Consider the following 20,862-nt stretch of genomic DNA (forward strand, 5'->3'; position numbering starts at 1 on the left):
TGGGCAGCGGACAGAGGCACATCAGGCTGGGCAGCAGACACATCAGGCTGGGCAGCAGACAGAGACACATCAGGTTGGGCAGCAGACAGAGGTGCATCAGGCTGGGCAGCGGACAGAGGCACATCAGGCTGGGCAGCAGACAGAGACACATCAGGCTGGGCAGCAGACAGAGACATATCAGGCTGGCAGAAGACAGAGGCACATCAGGCTGGGCAGCAAACAGAGGCACATCAGGCTGGGTAGCAGGCTCTGGGTCATCTAGCAGGGCAGCAGGCTCCGGGTGATCTGATAGAGCAGCAGGCTCAGGGTCATCTAGCAGGGTAGCAGGCTCTGGGTCATCTGGCAGGGCAGCAGGCTCCGGGTCATCTGGCAGGGCAGCAGGCTCCGGGTCATCTGGCAGGGCAGCAGGCTCCGGGTCATCTGACAGAGCAGCAGGCTCCGAGTCATCTGGCAGAGCAGCAGGCTCTGAGTCATCTGGCAGGGCAGCAGGCTCCGAGTCATCTGGCAGGGCAGCAGGCTCCGAGTCATCTGGCAGGGCAGCAGGCTCCAGGTCATCTGGCAGGGCAGCAGGCTCCGAGTCATCTGGCAGGGCAGCAGGCTCCGAGTCATCTGGCAGGGCAGTAGGCTCTGGGTCATCTGGCAGGGCAGCAGGCTCTGGGTCATCTGGCAGGGCAGCAGGCTCTGGGTCATCTGGCAGGGAAGCAGGTCCCGGGTCATCTGGCAGGGCAGCAAGCACCGTATCAACAGGCTGAGTAATGGGCACCAGCCCTACAAGCTGGGTAACAGGCACCGGCCCAGTAGGCTAGGTAATGAGCACCGGCTCGGCAAGCTGGGTGACGGGCACCGGCTCAGCAACTCGGATTCAGCAGACTGGATAGCGGGCATAGACAGGATCAGGTTCAGATACAGGTACAGAGCTCTCAGGTTCAGGTCAGGGCACAAGGAAGATACCAAGCAAGGTATGTGTGTCCTTGCCGGGTATTTATACACATCTTCTGCAATCAGGCTCAAGTGACGCCTGATCGCAGGAGATTATGTCGGCTCCACACTGCCAGGAACCACCTGCTGGTGGACGCTAGTACTGCGGCCCAAAGATCACATAGTACCACCAGCAGGGGAAAGCTCCCCTGACAGTTCCAGACTCTGAGTCAGATGTAATTGCATTAGGAGCCAGGGAGAGGATCAGAGATAGGATCATCCACGGGAGCAAAGAGAAGTGTGTCTCCTCTCATGCATTGCTTGGCCCCGCCCCACTTATCAACATTTCTGAGGGCAATATTTATTTTTATTGGTTACTATGAGAAACAAGAACAGGTCTACTATTAGGCCCCATTCACACTTGAGCGTTTTGTAGCTTGAAGCCTCAAGCTACAAAACGCTGGAGGGGAAAAAAATCTATTATTCTCTATGGAAAGAACACCTAAAGCTCAAACAAGTTCTGGAGCTTCTTTTTAAGCAGATTACAGGCGTTTTTCTTCTTTTTACATTGGTGACCATTTGACCTGTACAAAATCGTGCCAAAAACGCTGCAAAAAATCGTGGTGAAAACGCTCAGGTGTGAATGCAGCCTTTGAGACTTTCCTAAATAAGTCCCTTTTGCCCTAGGTTTATTGTTCCGTTAAAAAAATGATGTGGTCTCTAATGAACATTTGCAATGTTCCTAATAATTTAATTTGCAGATTATGTTCCCCTTTGCAAAGCATTTCCCAGTACAATCCCTATAATGAACATGTTTATCTTAGTAAAGAAAAGATTTGCAAATGGAGGACCATTCTCTTATGTCATTGGGGATACTCTTTCTGTTGTAAACACCACATTCCTGAGCATAACCTTTTTTTCTTTATTCCATTAAAGAGCCATAGTTTTTACCACAAATCTCCACTGCCCATCGTAATTGACTCTAAGCATTAGTGAGGATCTCTTACTCATTACTTTCTTGTAGATCTTCCTCTCACCTCATTGTTAAGTGTGTTATTTTTCCCCACAGCCTCTTGGTAGTACGAAGGAGGTCTTTTTATTCCTTGATGTTATTACATTCCTTCTGACTTCATCTGTAGTAATTGAGTTTGGCAAATTGAATCAATTTAACGCTCCACTGAGGATTTCAACCCAAACTCTGGTTACATCCGCCAGAGAAGTGTGGAAGCATCTTCACTTACAGATCCAAGCAGGAAAACTCGGACACGTTCATAAAGACAGGAATAGGCAACTCAGGGGACAGGATGTTCCAAACTACCTAGAAACAGCTTGAACAGAAAAAAACAAAAAATTGGAACTATAAACCACATCTATATGGAAAAAATAAAATAAAGGCACTGAGGACCTATTTTATTGCAATCTGCAAGATTAGATAAATCACTATAGCACTGCAGAAAAAAAGGGCTTTGTGAGTTTAATGCTTGAATAATGTATGACTAATAGCTTGGAGAATTCTCTTCTGCATTTGTGAAAAGTGTTCAAGCTCCAAACGTTCTAAGACGTGTCTGTGATTAAGGCTCATTCTAAAAGCTTTTAAACAAAACTGGTCTCCAAGAGAAAAGGACACAGCTGGTGATAGCAGTCTTGCAGAATTTGTGTTGGTGGAAAGCTTGGTGTAGAAGAGCTATGGGTTATATCACTGACTTCTTTACCTATGAAACAACTAAGTCAGTGGTGGTTAAAAGCTGGACTATTGGAATCATCAACAGAGCAGTGCAGCTCCTAATTATAACCTACTTTGTATGGTGAGTACTTTTTGTGTGTTTTTATGGTTTTATGCTATATTTGGATAGGTTTAACTGCCTTTTTTAAAAATAATGATAACAAAGAATAAATTGTAAAATGCTGTAAATGACAATAGATGGGACATTTCTGATGGGTTGTTTTGAGTTACTGCTTGGTATATCCTTAATTGCTCTTTGCATCTATTGAACAATCCTGTATATGTTTTAAGTGCCAAAAGTTACATAATTATTGCTTTGAATTTATATTTGACACAAACTTGATGTACATGCCACATTTTACTTCTGTTCATCTTGGGCTTCAACAAAGCTGAAGGCGTTACAACAGAAGTTAGAATCAGTCCACTCAAAATTAATATTTCAGTTATAACTGCAGTCTGGTCTGCTGAGACCCTCCATTTAATAGCTCTTGAGGATAACAGCGGTGAGATCCCCCTGACATAATTTCTGGCTTTGTTCCCAGTCATGTTGGAGATTGCCCCCACCCATCCTGCCATTCAACTATTTGTATTGAATTCTGCATAATATAAAATAAAAAAAGAGGAAGCCAAAGAACCCTTTTAATTGGTATGAGTAAGCATAATACCTTGGGAACTTATGCACAGAGATGTCACACCTGGAATTACCAAGTGATATAAAAAAATAGGTGATTTAACGCAACAGCAACTATCAAAACCTGAAATATAGCATTATTAGTTATCCTACTGCATGATAACAGGCATAGAAACCTAGCTATCCATTTTAAATCAAGGACACCAATTTTTACATACGGCAATGTGTAATAGCCATGGCAAGGCAGTCCTCTTCTTATCGGTTGTACAAGTTTTTCTTTTGGTGTTCCTTAAAATGCGTTATTAGGCACAGTACAGATTGTACATTTTGACCTATTATATTTTGTAGTTAGTGTATTGTATAATTAAATTGAAGTTGACTAACTTGGTCACCTTATCAAGTACAGGAATATGGGAAATTTAAAGTGGTTGCATACCCTTTTTTTAAATTTTTACCTACAGGTAAGCCTATAATAAGGCTTATCTGTAGGTAAAATGAATATCTCCTAAACTTGTATGGTTTAGGAGATATTCAGTTTGCATGCAGCCACTGACGTCAACGACGCATGCGCTGTGAAGGCCCGGCTGAAGGCCGCCAGACGCTGTCGGACATTGCCGGAAAGAATACTCCCGCGTGCATGCGTGGAAGTGACGTTATTGCTGCTCTGGCCACTCACAGCGCCGGAGCCGCGAACCCGTAAGAAATGCAGAGGGCAAAATGTCAGCTGCCTCAGCGTGGACCGGGATGAAATACAGGGACCTCGTTCTAAGGTGAGTATTTCATAATGAGCTAGTATGTGGTGCATACTAGCTCATTATGCTTTTGCCTTACAGGGTTTTTTTTTGTGTGCGTGTTTTTTTTTCCTATGTGCGGGTATACAACCACTTTAAGTGTTTCTGTTTTGATATAGTGATAGCTAGGTATTTAGCAATGTACATATGGTTAACTGATATTCAGCTCAATTCACAAAGCTTTATGTAATGAAGTAATATAAGAATCTTTGTTTTTAGCCATATTGGCTGACATTTGTCACTTTTAAAAAAATAAGGATCCTTATACTGGTGTATTATCTTTGTGAAGTATTTTGAATTTTTGAGCCATAGACAGAGCTAGCTGAGTTGATGTCCAACTTCAAACACACAGCTGAATCTAACCATGCTTTTTTCTGTCTGTTTGGTGTATGTTTAACAAAAAGAGAATTCTATTATCCAGTTGCAGAGAGATTTACCAGTATCCTGCTACTGCACTGACCCTATAGGCCTTTGTCACTAATAAGGACTGAATACCAGTTACAACACTTATGGATTTTCATTTGTGATGCTAGGATCATCCATCCATATCAAGTAATGCATAGCCAGCAAAAAGGGTTATCTTTCAAAGACCTTTCAATCATGGAGATACTTAGACTATTTATTAACCACTTCCCGCCAGGAGGGCATAAATGGACGTCCTCCTATTTCAAGGGTTATACCGGGTTGATGCCTGCACCCACAGGCATCAACCCAGTATTGATCTTTTCAGACGGTGATTCCTTGCACCGTATGATCAATCATAAAGAATACGTATGAATCACCATAGAGAATACCAGTGACCAGATACTCTCTGAGGCCGGGGCATGATGTTATTACGTCGGCCTGGCAGTTGTAAATACTGCTGTGTACTCAGCTGGAAAGCCGAGATCGTTTTGTTTTGTTTTTTGATCTCTGGCTTTCCAGCCTGAAGGAGAGATATGCGGTCTTATTGACCCCAGATCTCTCAATAAAGAGGATCTGTCATGCCCTATTCCTATTACAAGGGATGGTTACATCCTTTGTAATAGGAATAAAAAAGATCAAAAAATGTTTTTAAAGGGAAAGTGTAAAAATGAAAAAAATGAAAATAAAATAAACAATATAAATAAATAAAAAAAAAAAGTGTAACTCTGTAACTCTAAACGGGTAACCTGTAAATGTTTTTAAAGCGTTGCCTATGGAGATTTTTAAGTATCGAAGTTTGGCACCATTCCACGTGCGTGCGCAATTTTAAAGCGTGACATGTTAGGTATATATTTACTCGGCGTAACATCATCTTTCACATTATACAAAAAATTGGGCTAACCTTTAGTCTTTTGTTTTTTTTTAATTCATGAAACTTTTTTTTTTTCCCAAAAAAATACGTTTGAAAAATTGCTGCGCAAATACCATGTGACATAAAAAGTTCCAACAACTGCCATTTTATTCCCTAGGGTCTCTGCTAAAAATATATATATATATATAATGTTTGGGGGTTCTGAGTAATTTTCTAGCAAAACAATTATGATTTTTACATGTAGGAGCGGAGTGCCAGAATGGCAAGTGGTTAAGATAGAGACACTGTGAATTGAAGAAGCCCATGGCAAACATTTAGAAAATAATTCTTCAGGAAAGCTCAAACCTTGTATTGCTCTTTGCACTGCAATATTAAATAAAGCAGATAATTTGGACAATATTCAGTTCAATTAACAAAAATTCAGTAGGGAATCAGACATACAGTTTCAATGCCTACCACATATATTTTTCCTGAAGTTAGTCACCCAAGGTCATATTCTGCCATTGTAATTTCATGAAGTGTCATAAACTAATGTTCAATAATTTGTGTAAAGTGACAATCCAATTTTTCTTAAGTAGAGTTCATGCTTCTTGGGGAACAGGCAACAATTGTATGATCAGTGGCAGAAATTTGGAAGATATTTGCAACTGATGACGCTTGGATTGATTTGTTCCATATTTACTGCTTTTTCAGATGTCTGCAAAGTATTCATGGCTCTATAGTATATACTATATCCTTATTCTACCAGAAATACCGCAGTGCCAGTTCAATGCCAAGTGGTTCATGGCCACAGGTGTAAGGGGACTTGCACTCTTGTGCCGCGTACACACGATCGGAATTTCCGACAACAAATGTTCGATGTGAGCTTGTTGTCGGAAATTCCGACTGTGTGTAGGCTCCATCGGACATTTGCTGTCTGAATTTCCGGCAACAAAAATTTGAGAGCTGGATCTCAAATTTTCCGACAACAAAATCCATTCTCGTAAATTGCGAACGTATGTAGACAATTCCGGCGCACAAAATTCCACGCATGCTCTGAATCAAGTACAAGACGGAAGCGCTCGGTCTGGTAAATCTAGCGTTCGTAATGGAGATAGCACATTCGTCACACATTTTTTAATCTTTTAATGCAACGCATTCTCCTCTTCTTTATAATGCTAGAATAATGAAGTTGTTTTGGTGCTGATATTCACACAGAGTTCTGACAAACTGATTTCTTTATTATTTCTCGTGATCTCCTGAATAATCTTTATTTTTTTTTTCGTCAGATCTTCAGAATAATGTTTATATTTTTTTTATAGTGATCTACTTTTTTTTTTTTATCAAGATCTCCAGCAGCAGATGACATATGTCCCGAGGCTGTGGTCTTAACACAGCCTGCATCTTTTGTCAGACCACACTGAACCCAGGCCATCACTCTCTTGTCTTCCTTACACACTTGCTTCCACGATTGCTTCTGGGCTGTGGCTCTGGTGTTGGAGTTGTGGCAGGAGGTGGAGGAGGAGGATGGTCCAACTCACAAACCTTTTGACCTTGCAGCTGACGGACCATACACTCTTACTCCGTCCATTAAGAGTCTCACTCCTCCTGCTGAAGAGTGACCAAAACGGACAGACTTATGTTGCATCAACTTCTGACTTCCTAGCGGACTCTAGTGTTGGTGCTAACAATTGCCATTCTGCAAGCAATTGTCCTTAAAGTGGAGCTCCACCCACTTTTACAACTCTTCAGCATCCCTCACTAAACTGTGCACTGTAAACAAATTGGATATTTTTCTATTTTTTTTCTCAGCACCTACTGTATATCTGCTGTATTCATTTTTCACTTCCTCCTCCCTGGCCGTGGCCCATCGCATCATTTCCTGTTTGCAATGCCTTCTGGGAAGGGGCGGCAACTTTCTCTGAAACTGCCGTTGCTATGGAAACCTGACCTAAAACCTATTACACTGCTTGTGCTGCACTGAGCATGTGTGAGATCTGCAAGGATGAGATCCAGGAAGAAATACAGTCTGGCTTCAGATGCCCACACTTAAGATGGCCACGGCCTGCTGTAAGTTTATAAAATAACAAACTACTGCTATAAACGAACAAAACAGACCTTAGTTTACAGACTAACTTTACTAGAATACATTAAGCTTGTGTATTATAGGGGTATTTTTATTTAAAAAGTACAATTTCGGCCGGAACATCACTTTAAGGATGTGACCTTCAGGATCTCATTGTACATAGTTGCAGGTGGTATATCTCTCCACTCCATATCTCTCCACTGCTTGATATGATAACCCCTTCTGAATGTGATACACCTTCCATGAAATATACATATATGAACTAAGCCTTTTAATATTAAGTTGGGCACTATCCTGACACCTTTTAAATACAACTCCCCTAAAAGCGACTAATAGCAATCTCTTGGAGTATGGGTAAATTCATGTCCTGTGGATGGTGCTTTTTGGTCTGGCACGAATGAATGTTCCATTCTTATTATTTGAGTGTGTCTTTTCAACAGCTGGTGAAACAACTAAATATTTGGGAACTACAGCATTGGGAGTGGTGCAAACTGTTAAAGTCCCTGAGGAAGATTCGCATTTCAGAGTGCATATTCCTTTGCGAGCTCCCCCCTCTTTTTAAACTGGTCTTTTCCCCTTATATAGATGTTTTTATATCATCAGTTATCTGTTTACATTCATACTTACATGTATTACATTTGTTGATTTATTTTTATTGTTTCTCCAATAAATTTTGTACTTTTATAATATTACTGCCTTGCGTCCATTTAAAGTCCCAAACCTTGAGGAATCTTGTTCTTTACAACTCACAAACATGGCTTTTCTTGTGAGTTCGCCCCTCAACCCCTTATTTAGGGCCTGATAGATGACTTCCTCACAAAAGAGGCGTTGGCCCACCTCCATTTCCTGCATTTTGCTGGCAGCCATGCAGGCATAGGCCTCTCGAATATTGGGGGGGGGGGGTTCTGAGGGCTGCAGAAGCCTGCCGAATTAACCCAAGTGCTGACTCCTCCACATTCCTCCCCTTCCTGGGCCTTTTTGTTTGAAGGCGGAGGGGAGGGACCTGGGATTCAGTCAGGCTACTGGTCCTGGCCACCTCCTGGTTGCCACTTACCCCTACCACCTTCTGGCTGCCACTTTCCACAGCCTCCTCCTGGCTGAGACTTTCCTGTGTATGAAAAAGGGACATAGTTTTAGTTTTTGGTCATCACACACAATTTTGAGCTCATGACTGTTGCAAATTGAATGTTAACAAATAGAAAAGAATATCATTCTGACCCCAGCATTTTTCATTCTTGTCCCAATCATTTTTGGCTACTATTGTCTATTGATATGTAAACCCTTTTGTTAAATCAGAAATTAGTGATCAATAATAACATCTAGTTAACATCATACATTTTTTGACCAGAAATATTTTGAACAACGCTATACCTGACTCAAGCTGGGCTCCTCCACATCTTATTCCTGGGTGGAAGGCCCAGGTTTTATGTCAGAAGCCTCAGCCGGGGTGGAAGGAAGAGTTGAGAGTGATGGCCTGATTTCAGTCTGGTCTGACAAAAACCGCAGTCTAAAGAAAAAGTTGCAAATCAGCGCGAAGTGGTAAATATGCGTTATATAGCTGCTGAACACTAGGGTCAAAGAACAAATCCCTTAATATAAATATAACATCAGATAGTGCAGCACTAAAATAAAAATGAAACACTATAGTCCACCATGATATCAATATCCATATGGGTATTCAGTGAATCATCCTCAAGTGCGAGCGAACACCCGTTAGCAGAGAAGTGATTTCAGGCAGCCCACCACCAAGGAATAGGTTGGCCTCTCACCTGAAGGAATGGACCCTTTAGTTATAGAGGGTCATAAATCGCTTTAATCAAGCAAGGTACAGCATATACAGGCATCCGTCAGGGCTCAGGTGTCAGACACTCCTCTGGGACCATAGGGCTCCGGTAACCGACACTCCAATATGACCAAGGTATATATAAAAAAAGGAATGGCGAAAGAATAGTGCTCTCTGTATGCAATGCTTTATTATAAAAAAGCTAAAATAGGACACTCACATGTGAACCACTGGGTAAATGCATGTAAACAACGGTAGCAATGCGAACCTCCGTCTAGTAGTGTGGATGCGCAGTGGCCGCGGGTGATGTCACGGCGTATCCTCGTTTTGGACGCGTTGCGTCCCAGTGGGCGGGGACTTCATCAGCAGATGAGGATACGACGTGGGCACCCGCGCTATATACAAGGTAAGTATCCATGACAACGAACCACATGGTACAATTAACCTCTCACTAACCCGGAAATCAATCCGGACATAACCCCTCATGATAAAATATGCGCTAAACGGAACTGGATGTTCAGGCACAAAAGACGGGGGATGAGTAAAATGTACATCAATTCAATAAGGAAGAGATGCATAAAAACTGGATAAAAAACGTTGATAAATTGGGAATGCTAAATAAATCATTTCAAACCAATTCAAACATTGTATGACAGTCATCCGCAGCAACTGTCACCCACACATGTTAGACACAATAAAATCAGATTGTAAGTATGATCAAACATAAAACCTAAATCGATCAAATATTAAAACAATCACATATTAGAACAATCTTATATACAAATAATTAACGATCAGAGATAAAGCAGTTGGTGTCAAAATCCACGTTTAACCCCTCAGGGCAGAGAACCCTAGTTTCAAAGATCCAATATGATTCTCTTTTGCTCAGTTGTCTTATGAAGTTGCCACCCCTCCAATGCCTAGTGACCCTTTCTATGCCCCAGAATTTCAAGCTTTTTGGATTCTGATGGTGATGTAATTTAAAATGTCTAGAGACATTGTGGGTTTTCAGGCCTTTTTTAATATTATTGACATGCTCAGCGAGCCTCACGTGTAGGGGTCTAGATGTTCTACCAATATACTGGAGCCCGCATCCACACTCCAGCATATACACGACCCCTACCGTGTCACAGGTAATTAACTGTTTGATCTCATATTCCTTATTCGTGGCAGATGCCAAAAACTTTTTCCTTTTCTTTAAATTCCCCTTAGCATGTTTGCACGGGACGCACTTGCCACATGCGTAGAAACCCCCCAAAAAGGAAAAAAGCCTATCAGAATAAGGAACAGGGGGGTTAAGGACACTGGGAGCCAAACGATCCCTCAATGAAGGAGCTTTCTTGTAAATAAATTGAGGGCGGTCCGGTAAGACAGGGCCCAGGATTTTATCTTGTTTTAAGATGGGCCAGTTCTTCAATACTACTTTTTCAAAAGTGCGATATTGCACATTATAATCAAGCACCATCCTAAAATTAAAATTGGGATTAGAATTAGAATTGTCTTCCCCAGGATCACGAACAGCATTGGAGACCAATGTACCCCTGTCCATGGTTTTCACTCTCGTGACCTCCTTCTCTAACAATGAACGATCATACCCTTTTTGTTCAAACCTAGAGGTCAGGACTTGTGATTGTATGATAAAATCCTCATCACGAGTACAATTCCTGCGCAACCTAATATACTGCCCCCTAGGGATGTTGCACAACCAAGAGTGATGGTGACAACTCCCCAGGGGGATGTATGAGTTGCGGTCAGTAGGCTTGAAATAATTGGTCGTCGTGAAGTGGTCATGAGTGACACTAATAGTCAGATCTAGAAATACCACCTTATCTGGGTCAATCGTCCAGGTCAGGGCAATATTCTTTTGATTATTATTAAGAGTTTCGATAAACAAGTCAAGTTTATCTCTATCCCCTTTCCAGATAAGGATCAGATCGTCAATGAATCTACGATAGCATATAAGCTCTGGGGGTCTGTTACGAAAAACAGCCTCTTCCTCCCAGTGGGCCATAAATATGTTAGCCACACTGGGAGCAAACCGTGCCCCCATTGCAACTCCCCTTGTCTGTAAATAAAACTCCTTATTATACCAGAAATAGTTCCTGGTTAAACAGAAATTTAAACAACTCAAAAGGAATTCCTGGTGTCTCCCTGACAATGATGAGGAGGACAGAGCCCATTCCACAGAGGACATAGCATCTTTGTGACCAATGATGGTGTACAGAGAACTAACATCAGCTGTTACCAAAAAGGTAGGCGGTGTGCACTCAAGATTTTCTAAAATCTGGATAATATGCTTAGTGTCTTTTAAAAACGCGGGGGTTTTGGTCACGAGTGGTTGTAGGAAGAAATCAATGTATTGCCCAAGCCGTGCTGACACTGAGTCGATCCCATTAACAATGGGTCGACCAGGGGGATTTACAATGTCTTTATGGATTTTGGGCAAAAAGTAAATAATAGGGGTTCTGCAAAACAAAGGATCTAAATACATTGCTTCCTTTTTGTTGAGGATTTTTTGGTCCTTACCATCCTCTATAATCACATGTAATTCATCCTTATATGTAAGCATAGGGTCTTTGCTAAGAATACTATATGTATCCTGATCGGAGAGTAAACGCCTCATTTCCAATTGATAATAGTCCCTACTCAAAACCACCAAACCGCCCCCTTTATCAGCGGGGCGGATAACTATATCTTTCCGCTGTGCTAGCGATTGGATACCACGCTTAATATACTGAGGGTCAGAACTTTTCTTAACCTTTAGCTGGTTCAGGTCGTGGGACACCATATTTTTAAAAACTTCTAAATACTTATTGTCAGCGTTCTGCGGATTAAACGTGGATTTATTCCGTAGAGAGGAATATTGGGAAATGGACGGTCTAGTTCCCTGATGCGATTGGGCTAAAAAATACTTTTTCATATTCAGGGTCCGTACATATTTTTGAATATTGACATAAGTATCAAATTTATTAAGGTTTTTGATGGGAGCGAATTTTAAACCTCGATCCAAAACCTTAATTTCGTCGTCAGTGAGAGTGACTTGACTGAGATTATAAATACCCACCCCTACCGTGGTTTGGGCCTTTTGTATTCTCCTGCCCCCTCTCCTTCCTCTCTTTCTTTTCGTTTGCGAGGGCCAGCGCTTGATGGAGTGTAAGGCGCGGTTTGTTTCCATGGCTCTCCCTGGTGAGGGTGATAGGGCTGCGGGGGGTATCTCTGTTCCCCCCGTTGGCCTAAAAAACCTTCCTCTCTGCGGGGGGTGTGATCTGCCAGAGGAGCAAAACGGTTAGAAGTGGGAATAGGTTTAATATAGGGGGGGTTAGGTCCTCCTCTATTAATATGTTCCCTATTATCGACATATGCTGGGTAACCATTCTGCCGATAGGGACTTTCATGATGATTATAAGGCCTAATATTGCCTCTACCTTTCCCTCTGAAATTACCTTTTTTATTATTCTTTCTCTTATGACCATAAGTGTTCGAATAAGGTGCTGGCTGTGCTGGCTGTGGATAATCATATTCATAAATGGGATTGTTTCTGGGGACATTCTCTCTGATACCTTCTGTGACAACATGAGTACTCACAGAGGAAGGGGCAGAGTTATCTGTACCTGAAGTATTCTGCCATTTGAAAATAATCCCCCCATTGAAGTCTTCAAAATCCCTAATGAATTTTTTGCGTTTTTTATTTTGTTTTTCCAAATCCCATTTTATAAGCTTATTTTTAAGCTCTCCTGATAATCTAATGAACTCTTCACAATCTTTGTGAACTTCAATACTTTTGGTATTTTCTCCAATCTGAGAATCGAGGGTAGCCATTCTCTTTCTTTTCCGGATTAGGAGAAATTCCAACAGTTCAAAACCTCTTTTGATGAAGAAATCACTCCATTCAGACATAGACTGGACGTCAGTAAGACCATCATTGGGGGGTAAATCCCACCTTAGACGTCTAGGTATAAGTCTAGCAGCAAGATACTGCTCGAATGATGTGATATCCCACCAGGATTTGATCTTTTTTTCATAAATGTAACCTAATTTCCTAAAAGATTGTGGTAAATCATTAGTAGGTTCTAAAGTGGGATTCCTGGAAAATACCTCATTAATCTTAATGTCTCGCTGATCAAAATAATTGAAAACTTCCATATCGCTGCTAGATTAATGAAAATTGTACAAATAACTAAAGAAAAAGTTGCAAATCAGCGCGAAGTGGTAAATATGCGTTATATAGCTGCTGAACACTAGGGTCAAAGAACAAATCCCTTAATATAAATATAACATCAGATAGTGCAGCGCTAAAATAAAAATGAAACACTATAGTTCACCATGATATCAATATCCATATGGGTATTCAGTGAATCATCCTCAATGCGAGCGAACACCCGTTAGCAGAGAAGTGATTTCAGGCAGCCCACCACCAAGGAATAGGTTGGCCTCTCACCTGAAGGAATGGACCCTTTAGTTATAGAGGGTCATAAATCGCTTTAATCAAGCAAGGTACAGCATATACAGGCATCCGTCAGGGCTCAGGTGTCAGACACTCCTCTGGGACCATAGGGCTCCGGTAACCGACACTCCAATATGACCAAGGTATATATAAAAAAAGGAATGGCGAAAGAATAGTGCTCTCTGTATGCAATGCTTTATTATAAAAAAGCTAAAATAGGACACTCACATGTGAACCGCTGGGTAAATGCATGTAAACAACGGTAGCAATGCGAACCTCCGTCTAGTAGTGTGGATGCGCAGTGGCCGCGGGTGATGTCACGGCGTATCCTCGTTCTGGACGCGTTGCGTCCCAGTGGGCGGGGACTTCATCAGCAGATGAGGATACGACGTGGGCACCCGCGCTATATACAAGGTAAGTATCCATGACAACGAACCACATGGTACAATTAACCTCTCACTAACCCGGAAATCAATCCGGACATAACCCCTCATGATAAAATATGCGCTAAACGGAACTGGATGTTCAGGCACAAAAGACGGGGGATGAGTAAAATGTACATCAATTCAATAAGGAAGAGATGCATAAAATCTGGATAAAAAACGTTGATAAATTGGGAATGCTAAATAAATCATTTCAAACCAATTCAAACATGTATGACAGTCATCCGCAGCAACTGTCACCCACACATGTTAGACACAATAAAATCAGATTGTAAGTATGATCAAACATAAAACCTAAATCGATCAAATATTAAAACAATCACATATTAGAACAATCTTATATACAAATAATTAACGATCAGAGATAAAGCAGTTGGTGTCAAAATCCACGTTTAACCCCTCAGGGCAGAGAACCCTAGTTTCAAAGATCCAATATGATTCTCTTTTGCTCAGTTGTCTTATGAAGTTGCCACCCCTCCAATGCCTAGTGACCCTTTCTATGCCCCAGAATTTCAAGCTTTTTGGATTCTGATGGTGATGTAATTTAAAATGTCTAGAGACATTGTGGGTTTTCAGGCCTTTTTTAATATTATTGTCATGCTCAGCGAGCCTCACGTGTAGGGGTCTAGATGTTCTACCAATATACCGGAGCCCGCATGCACACTCCAGCATATACACGACCCCTACCGTGTCACAGGTAATTAACTGTTTGATCTCATATTCCTTATTCGTGGCAGATGCCAAAAACTTTTTCCTTTTCTTTAAATTCCCCTTAGCATGTTTGCACGGGACGCACTTGCCACATGCGTAGAAACCCCCCAAAAAGGAAAAAAGCCTATCAGAATAAGGAACAGGGGGGTTAAGGACACTGGGAGCCAAACGATCCCTCAATGAAGGAGCTTTCTTGTAAATAAATTGAGGGCGGTCCGGTAAGACAGGGCCCAGGATTTTATCTTGTTTTAAGATGGGCCAGTTCTTCAATACTACTTTTTCAAAAGTGCGATATTGCACATTATAATCAAGCACCATCCTAAAATTAAAATTGGGATTAGAATTATGCCCCGTACACACGGTCGGACTTTGTTCGGACATTCCGACAACAAAATCCTAGGATTTTTTCCGACGGATGTTGGCTCAAACTTGTCTTGCATACACATGGTCACACAAAGTTGTCGGAAAATCCGATCGTTCTATACGCGGTGACGTAAAACACGTACGTCGGGACTATAAACGGGGCAGTGGCCAATAGCTTTCATCTCTTTATTTATTCTGAGCATGCGTGGCACTTTGTCTGTCGGATTTGTGTACACACGATAGGAATTTCCGACAACGGATTTTGTTGTCGGAAAATTTTATCTCCTGCTCTCCAACTTTGTGTGTTGGAAAATCCGATGGAAAATGTCCGATGGAGCCCACACACGGTCGGAATTTCCGACAACACGCTCCGATCGGACATTTTCCATCGGAAAATCCGACCGTGTGTACGGGGCATACGAATTGTCTTCCCCAGGATCACGAAAATGTTAGAGAAGGAGGTCACGAGAGTGAAAACCATGGACAGGGGTACATTGGTCTCCAATGCTGTTCGTGATCCTGGGGAAGACAATTCTAATTCTAATCCCAATTTTAATTTTAGGATGGTGCTTGATTATAATGTGCAATATCGCACTTTTGAAAAAGTAGTATTGAAGAACTGGCCCATCTTAAAACAAGATAAAATCCTGGGCCCTGTCTTACCGGACCGCCCTCAATTTATTTACAAGAAAGCTCCTTCATTGAGGGATCGTTTGGCTCCCAGTGTCCTTAACCCCCCTGTTCCTTATTCTGATAGGCTTTTTTCCTTTTTGGGGGGTTTCTACACATGTGGCAAGTGCGTCCCGTGCAAACATGCTAAGGGGAAAAGGAAAAAGTTTTTGGCATCTGCCACGAATAAGGAATATGAGATCAAACAGTTAATTACCTGTGACACGGTAGGGGTCGTGTATATGCTGGAGTGTGGATGCGGGCTCCAGTATATTGGTAGAACATCTAGACCCCTACACGTGAGGCTCGCTGAGCATGTCAATAATATTAAAAAAGGCCTGAAAACCCACAATGTCTCTAGACATTTTAAATTACATCACCATCAGAATCCAAAAAGCTTGAAATTCTGGGGCATAGAAAGGGTCACTAGGCATTGGAGGGGTGGCAACTTCATAAGACAACTGAGCAAAAGAGAATCATATTGGATCTTTGAAACTAGGGTTCTCTGCCCTGAGGGGTTAAACGTGGATTTTGACACCAACTGCTTTATCTCTGATCGTTAATTATTTGTATATAAGATTGTTCTAATATGTGATTGTTTTAATATTTGATCGATTTAGGTTTTATGTTTGATCATACTTACAATCTGATTTTATTGTGTCTAACATGTGTGGGTGACAGTTGCTGCGGATGACTGTCATACAATGTTTGAATTGGTTTGAAATGATTTATTTAGCATTCCCAATTTATCAACGTTTTTTATCCAGTTTTTATGCATCTCTTCCTTATTGAATTGATGTACATTTTACTCATCCCCCGTCTTTTGTGCCTGAACATCTAGTTCCGTTTAGCGCATATTTTATCATGAGGGGTTATGTCCGGATTGATTTCCGGGTTAGTGAGAGGTTAATTGTACCATGTGGTTCGTTGTCATGGATACTTACCTTGTATATAGCGCGGGTGCCCACGTCGTATCCTCATCTGCTGATGAAGTCCCCGCCCACTGGGACGCAACGCGTCCAAAACGAGGATACGCCGTGACGTCACCCGCGGCCACTGCGCATCCACACTACTAGACGGAGGTTCGCATTGCTACCGTTGTTTACATGCATTTACCCAGCGGTTCACATGTGAGTGTCCTATTTTAGCTTTTTTATAATAAAGCATTGCATACAGAGAGCACTATTCTTTCGCCATTCCTTTTTTTATATATACCTTGGTCATATTGGAGTGTCGGTTACCGGAGCCCTATGGTCCCAGAGGAGTGTCTGACACCTGAGCCCTGACGGATGCCTGTATATGCTGTACCTTGCTTGATTAAAGCGATTTATGACCCTCTATAACTAAAGGGTCCATTCCTTCAGGTGAGAGGCCAACCTATTCCTTGGTGGTGGGCTGCCTGAAATCACTTCTCTGCTAACGGGTGTTCGCTCGCACTTGAGGATGATTCACTGAATACCCATATGGATATTGATATCATGGTGGACTATAGTGTTTCATTTTTATTTTAGCGCTGCACTATCTGATGTTATATTTATATTAAGGGATTTGTTCTTTGACCCTAGTGTTCAGCAGCTATATAACGCATATTTACCACTTCGCGCTGATTTGCAACTTTTTCTTTAGTTATTTGTACAATTTTCATTAATCTAGCAGCGATATGGAAGTTTTCAATTATTTTGGTCAGCGAGACATTAAGATTAATGAGGTATTTTCCAGGAATCCCACTTTAGAACCTACTAATGATTTACCACAATCTTTTAGGAAATTAGGTTACATTTATGAAAAAAAGATCAAATCCTGGTGGGATATCACATCATTCGAGCAGTATCTTGCTGCTAGACTTATACCTAGACGTCTAAGGTGGGATTTACCCCCCAATGATGGTCTTACTGACGTCCAGTCTATGTCTGAATGGAGTGATTTCTTCATCAAAAGAGGTTTTGAACTGTTGGAATTTCTCCTAATCCGGAAAAGAAAGAGAATGGCTACCCTCGATTCTCAGATTGGAGAAATTACCAAAAGTATTGAAGTTCACAAAGATTGTGAAGAGTTCATTAGATTATCAGGAGAGCTTAAAAATAAGCTTATAAAATGGGATTTGGAAAAACAAAATAAAAAACGCAAAAAATTCATTAGGGATTTTGAAGACTTCAATGGGGGGATTATTTTCAAATGGCAGAATACTTCAGGTACAGATAACTCTGCCCCTTCCTCTGTGAGTACTCATGTTGTCACAGAAGGTATCAGAGAGAATGTCCCCAGAAACAATCCCATTTATGAATATGATTATCCACAGCCAGCACAGCCAGCACCTTATTCGAACACTTATGGTCATAAGAGAAAGAATAATAAAAAAGGTAATTTCAGAGGGAAAGGTAGAGGCAATATTAGGCCTTATAATCATCATGAAAGTCCCTATCGGCAGAATGGTTACCCAGCATATGTCGATAATAGGGAACATATTAATAGAGGAGGACCTAACCCCCCCTATATTAAACCTATTCCCACTTCTAACCGTTTTGCTCCTCTGGCAGATCACACCCCCCGCAGAGAGGAAGGTTTTTTAGGCCAACGGGGGGAACAGAGATACCCCCCGCAGCCCTATCACCCTCACCAGGGAGAGCCATGGAAACAAACCGCGCCTTACACTCCATCAAGCGCCGGCCCTCGCAAACGAAAAGAAAGAGAGGAAGGAGAGGGGGCAGGAGAATACAAAAGGCCCAAACCACGGTAGGGGTGGGTATTTATAATCTCAGTCAAGTCACTCTCACTGACGACGAAATTAAGGTTTTGGATCGAGGTTTAAAATTCGCTCCCATCAAAAACCTTAATAAATTTGATACTTATGTCAATATTCAAAAATATGTACGGACCCTGAATATGAAAAAGTATTTTTTAGCCCAATCGCATCAGGGAACTAGACCGTCCATTTCCCAATATTCCTCTCTACGGAATAAATCCACGTTTAATCCGCAGAACGCTGACAATAAGTATTTAGAAGTTTTTAAAAATATGGTGTCCCACGACCTGAACCAGCTAAAGGTTAAGAAAATTTCTGACCCTCAGTATATTAAGCGTGGTATCCAATCGCTAGCACAGCGGAAAGATATAGTTATCCGCCCCGCTGATAAAGGGGGCGGTTTGGTGGTTTTGAGTAGGGACTATTATCAATTGGAAATGAGGCGTTTACTCTCCGATCAGGATACATATAGTATTCTTAGCAAAGACCCTATGCTTACATATAAGGATGAATTACATGTGATTATAGAGGATGGTAAGGACCAAAAAATCCTCAACAAAAAAGAAGCAATGTATTTAGATCCTTTGTTTTGCAGAACCCCTATTATTTACTTTTTGCCCAAAATCCATAAAGACATTGTAAATCCCCCTGGTCGACCCATTGTTAATGGGATCGACTCAGTGTCAGCATGGCTTGGGCAATACATTGATTTCTTCCTACAACCACTCGTGACCAAAACCCCCGCGTTTTTAAAAGACACTAAGCATATTATCCAGATTTTAGAAAATCTTGAGTGCACACCGCCTACCTTTTTGGTAACAGCTGACGTTAGTTCTCTGTACACCATCATTGGTCACAAAGATGCTATGTCCTCTGTGGAATGGGCTCTGTCCTCCTCATCATTGTCAGGGAGACACCAGGAATTCCTTTTGAGTTGTTTAAATTTCTGTTTAACCAGGAACTATTTCTGGTATAATAAGGAGTTTTATTTACAGACAAGGGGAGTTGCAATGGGGGCACGGTTTGCTCCCAGTGTGGCTAACATATTTATGGCCCACTGGGAGGAAGAGGCTGTTTTTCGTAACAGACCCCCAGAGCTTATATGCTATCGTAGATTCATTGACGATCTGATCCTTATCTGGAAAGGGGATAGAGATAAACTTGACTTGTTTATCGAAACTCTTAATAATAATCAAAAGAATATTGCCCTGACCTGGACGATTGACCCAGATAAGGTGGTATTTCTAGATCTGACTATTAGTGTCACTCATGACCACTTCACGACGACCAATTATTTCAAGCCTACTGACCGCAACTCATACATCCCCCTGGGGAGTTGTCACCATCACTCTTGGTTGTGCAACATCCCTAGGGGGCAGTATATTAGGTTGTGCAGGAATTGTACTCGTGATGAGGATTTTATCATACAATCACAAGTCCTGACCTCTAGGTTTGAACAAAAAGGGTATGATCGTTCATTGTTAGAGAAGGAGGTCACGAGAGTGAAAACCATGGACAGGGGTACATTGGTCTCCAATGCTGTTCATGATCCTGGGGAAGACAATTCTAATTCTAATCCCAATTTTAATTCTAGGATGGTGCTTGATTATAATGTGCAATATCGCACTTTTGAAAAAGTAGTATTGAAGAACTGGCCCATCTTAAAACAAGATAAAATCCTGGGCCCTGTCTTACCGGACCGCCCTCAATTTATTTACAAGAAAGCTCCTTCATTGAGGGATCGTTTGGCTCCCAGTGTCCTTAACCCCCCTTTTCCTTATTCTGATAGGCTTTTTTCCTTTTTGGGGGGTTTCTACGCATGTGGCAAGTGCGTCCCGTGCAAACATGCTAAGGGGAATTTAAAGAAATGGAAAAAGTTTTTGGCATCTGCCACGAATAAGGAATATGAGATCAAACAGTTAATTACCTGTGACACGGTAGGGGTCGTGTATATGCTGGAGTGTGGATGCGGGCTCCAGTATATTGGTAGAACATCTAGACCCCTACACGTGAGGCTCGCTGAGCATGTCAATAATATTAAAAAAGGCCTGAAAACCCACAATGTCTCTAGACATTTTAAATTACATCACCATCAGAATCCAAAAAGCTTGAAATTCTGGGGCATAGAAAGGGTCACTAGGCATTGGAGGGGTGGCAACTTCATAAGACAACTGAGCAAAAGAGAATCATATTGGATCTTTGAAACTAGGGTTCTCTGCCCTGAGGGGTTAAACGTGGATTTTGACACCAACTGCTTTATCTCTGATCGTTAATTATTTGTATATAAGATTGTTCTAATATG

General features: G+C 41.6%; 1 protein-coding gene across 1 annotated transcript in view; it reads left to right on the forward strand.

The window, feature by feature from the left end:
* Nucleotides 1-2,604: 2,604 nt before the first annotated feature.
* The window catches only part of P2RX3 (purinergic receptor P2X 3), a 451,883-nt gene continuing 433,625 nt past the window's right edge, over nucleotides 2,605-20,862 (forward strand). Inside the window, exon 1 of the mRNA XM_073596991.1 lies at nucleotides 2,605-2,723. Within this exon, the coding sequence (XP_073453092.1) occupies nucleotides 2,605-2,723 (119 nt within the window). The remainder of the gene's footprint in view (nucleotides 2,724-20,862) is intronic.

Source organism: Aquarana catesbeiana, linkage group LG08, assembly GCF_042186555.1.
Source record: "Aquarana catesbeiana isolate 2022-GZ linkage group LG08, ASM4218655v1, whole genome shotgun sequence".
Lineage (NCBI taxonomy): Eukaryota > Metazoa > Chordata > Amphibia > Anura > Ranidae > Aquarana > Aquarana catesbeiana.